Source organism: Diospyros lotus, chromosome 14 (assembly GCF_014633365.1).
Source record: "Diospyros lotus cultivar Yz01 chromosome 14, ASM1463336v1, whole genome shotgun sequence".
In the NCBI taxonomy this organism is placed as follows: domain Eukaryota; kingdom Viridiplantae; phylum Streptophyta; class Magnoliopsida; order Ericales; family Ebenaceae; genus Diospyros; species Diospyros lotus.
The window spans coordinates 17306610-17310760 of NC_068351.1; the positions used below are offsets into that span (position 1 = coordinate 17306610).

General features: G+C 33.5%; 1 protein-coding gene across 2 annotated transcripts; it reads right to left on the reverse strand.

Annotated features, from left to right (window-relative positions):
• Positions 1 to 1287: 1287 nt before the first annotated feature.
• Positions 1288 to 2940, reverse strand: LOC127789769 (auxin-responsive protein IAA1-like). 2 transcript variants are annotated; one of them, XM_052318755.1, is made up of 5 exons: positions 2576 to 2940; positions 2285 to 2466; positions 2060 to 2162; positions 1686 to 1717; positions 1288 to 1521 (listed from the first exon to the last, which is right to left on the reverse strand). In XM_052318755.1, exons 1-5 carry the CDS (start codon positions 2923 to 2925, stop codon positions 1472 to 1474), a joined length of 717 nt encoding a protein of 238 aa, XP_052174715.1. In that variant the 5' UTR covers positions 2926 to 2940; the 3' UTR covers positions 1288 to 1471. The 2 variants fall into 2 exon arrangements, with proteins under 2 accessions (XP_052174715.1, XP_052174714.1); XM_052318754.1 differs by having other exon boundaries at positions 1686 to 1747.
• Between the last annotated feature and the right edge of the window lie 1211 nt (positions 2941 to 4151).

Genomic DNA, 4151 nt, shown 5'->3' on the forward strand with positions numbered 1-4151 from the left:
TTTAAAAAATATTTATAACTTTGTAAATATCTAACATAATATCAAAATGCAATATATAAGTAGTATTACCATAAATATATGTGACTTCTTTTATAAGAGTCGTTAGATAAGTTTAACAAATACATGGAAAAGAGCAAAAGTTTAAATTACTTTTCATATCTTATATTTTTCTGTCTATATCTTAGTTAACAAATACTACCTTAAAAATGTGTGATAGCCATTTAATATTTCATTTGATTGACATCGAGGACAAACAATAAGCCAAAAATATGTTGAGACCTTCTTGTTGCTTTTATATACTTGTTTATTTATAAAAAATTACAAATAAAAACTTATATTTTTGTGTAATGACTACTATGTTTAGTTGATATATATTAAAAACTTATTCTTTTATATCAAGTTTGGATGAAAATATATATTGTGCTAATAGTGGCAAATCAAGGACCTACAGATAACAAGTTTTTTTTTTTTTTTTTATTGGTTATAGTATCATATAGTATATTATTATAATTTTAATTGAGTAACTAAATTTTTTCTTATACTATATATTCTACACAATTTTTTTTTTCCTTTTCACAATTTGACTCATATATTACAATATTTAAGTGATAATTTTGAAAAAAAAATTCAAATATTAGAGCCTATATGTAGTGTTTTCAAACATGGAAGGAGGCAATTTTAAAAAGTTTTTCCAGATATAGTTTATGTGTATTTTTCGTAAACTTAGATTGGGGATGGTTGGAAATTTTTTCAGACTTTAGGGATAGCAATTGCCTCCCTCGAGTGATCGTAGATCCGCCACGTGGGCCAAAGTCTTCTTTTCCCCCAAAACTTTGATAGGAAATTCTAACTGTTAGATGGATACACTCATGACACAAGAAAACCGTAATTTTATGGTGTTTAAACCGTAATTTTATAGTTTGTGTGTAATTTTACTGTGTCATCAGGGCACGTACTAGAAAAATAGAATTCTCCTATAAACTGCAGTTTAAACCAAGCAAAACCGTAATTTCATGGTTTGATTTTACTACTAAAAATAATTTAATTAGGTTTGAAAACATATTTAAAGTATAATTTATAATTTAACTCGTATATTTTTTCAAATTGGACCCTACACACCTTTTATTTTTCCATTTTTTTTGTATTTTTATATTTTAAGAATGAGAACAACACCAATATCTAAATAATATTGAGTACTAAAATTCTATATGATTACAGTCCTCAAAAAGTCAAAAAAAGGCGACATGAAAAATGAAATTTAAATTTCGAGCAAAAAGAAGAAAGAAATACAAACGGTATATGTATATGAATATATTAATATAAATGAAATCAGACTCGTAGTATATCACATGAAGTTATATATAACCAACTCTACCCCGGAAGGGAACAAAGCAACAGCCTCTCTCTCTAGCCTGTCTTGTGTCTGTACATTCATTCATACACTGATGATGCAACTCTCTCTCCCAAGCATTTAAGCATTCTTCAGTAACTGCCATTTTGGATTTGGAGACATCCTTCCGCCTGTATATCCAATAACCAATATTTTAAATTTATAACTAATTATACATAAAATAATATTATATTAAAATTATTCACATAAATGTTATTCTTGCATATTAATCTTGATTCTTGATAGTTCCTAATTCATATATAATATGTAAATGTTCGTTAATAATAGGATTTACCTGACCCAATTGCCTCCAAGGTCTTCATCAACCTGAGACGTTTGCACGATTCAACAAACATTCTGTCAATCACAAAAAATAAATAAATAAATGAATACATAAGCTCATTCAATTCAAAACTTAATTACATAAATAAAAATTCCTTTTCAAATGATTTTGTATTTTTAATTTATACGCATTCGAGTTTTTTTAATTAAAAATTAATATATATAATAACTAATTGAGGATTCAAGCAATTTAATCGACCTAAAAAATATTATTTATTTTAATACCTATGATTTTACTTTACATAATCAATGTTAACATTAAGTACTTAAATAATACCACTTTTTTTATTTTTGGAAGGGGAGGAGCAAATGGGTAAGTAAACTCACTTCCATGGTACATCTCCTACAAGCATCCAGTCGCCTTCCTTGTCCTCGTATGTAGCTACATACTCTGACCCGTTTACGGAGTCCAGAAGCTTCCTCTCGTTACCTGAACAAAGGCAGCAAGTAAAAAGACCAAATCAATTACCCTTGCAGGACCACAAACAATGGACAAACAGATCAAGAATGATCATAATGAACACAGAAAGATGTGAACTACTGTTTACATACAGATGGTGAAGACGCCAAACACGTCGTTTACAGCACTCATCAGCTGCTGGTAGCTGTTGTACGTCTCCAAATCAAGCTTTCTCAGATACGGAGCTCCGTCCACGGCCACCTTCACGTACTTGCTCGTTTTCATCGCGGTTTTCCTGAATGATCTCACCGGCGGCCATCCTATCACTTGAGCTCTGACACATTAATTTTCGCCAACAATTAGATCACGAATTAGGTTTTACTCTGTATAAAAAAATATGAATTCCGAAACCGAAATATATAGATCTGAAATGATGAACTCACTTCGTTTGGGGAGCTCTGGACGTCGCATCGATCTCGTTTCCCGATCCATCATCCTTGCAATTCGAATCTCTAGACTCAAGGACGCTGGCAGAGCTCCCGAGGCTCAATTCAACAGTCTCCGAGAAGCCACGCTTCTTGCCGGATTTTCTACAGTGAGACACGCCAGGCAAGCCCAAGGTGAGCTCCGTCTCCATAAAAGTCAGCCCGGAGGCTTCAGATCCCGGCGATCCGTTGTCCATCTCCGGCGCTATGCTCCTCTCCACCTTCTTCTTCTTCTTCTTCTTCTTTCTCTCTTTCTCTCTCTTTGTGAAAAGCAGGAACGCGGCGTCTGCCTTTTCGATTGCGTACATATGTATAGAGAGACGGAGGGAGGAGGCCGGGAGCAATGATTGGACCAGTGGTAGACAAACACGTGTACAGAAGGAGTACCTGGGATAGTTCCACGTGAGTGCAAGGTGCAAGATGAAAGCGTGTGGGTGGGTGCGTGCGAAATGGACTGCTTGCTTTGAATTCTGTGCCTCCGTTTCCTGTCTGGCCCAAGAGGGAGGCATGGGGCCCACTTGTCGGCTGGAAACCGTCCTTCTCGTTTTCTTTTGCCATTTATAGGGGCATTGGATTGACTGGGATCTCAGATCCGCGTGAAAGCAGAGTGCATTGCACCCAAATTCCAACTCCTCCTTTCAGTTCTTCAACATTTATATATGATTTATTTATTTCTTAAGTCCCTATCAATTAAATTCATAACTCAAATCGGGTCCAACCATTCTTCCCATTTGGATTCCCCCAAACTCAAAAAATTTCACTGTTTGGTGCGTAATATATGCAGGAATGAATTCTGAGAAAAAAATTTAAGAAAAAAAAGGTCCTTTTATGACGGCATTTCGGCTCCTACCATTTCTTTATGGAAACTGGAATTCACCTTACAAAGTTGGCGGGACCCAGAATACCAGTAATCCAGCACGTACGGGTTAGATTGTTGGATAGTGCGAGACATGATCATGCATGCCCGACCCAAACGCGTTCAGGTCCCTCCCTAAAGGTCTGGTCGGGTCGGGTTAATTAGTTGAACCTCAAAATTGAAATTTCAAATAAAATCTTTCCAAATATAAAAAAAGCGCAATAGTATTTGTGATTTCGATTCCATCAAAATTGATACCAAATGAGCCCCACCTAAGTATTGGGTGAAATATCTAATTTTGCCAGTGGCAAGACTTGAAAATCCTGCACATTTTGTCTTAGCCACTAAATCAAAGTTTTATTAACTTTAATTTTGTTTTGTTGAGGCTAATTATTAATTTGTTAATTTTCTGTAATTTTATTTGATATATAAAATAAAAATATGTTGTTGAGTTTCAACTTTTTTTTACTTTTTATTTTTATTTTAGGGTAAATTGCATATAAATTCAATTTTTTTTATTTCAAATTTAAACTAAGTTTTTAATTTTATCAATATTAAATTTAACTTTAGTTTTTTTTAATTATGAATTATTATTATTAATCCACAATTAATAAAAACCATTAAATGCTAATGTAGCATGTGATGATAGATTAGTTGCCTGCCACATCAGTTAAAACG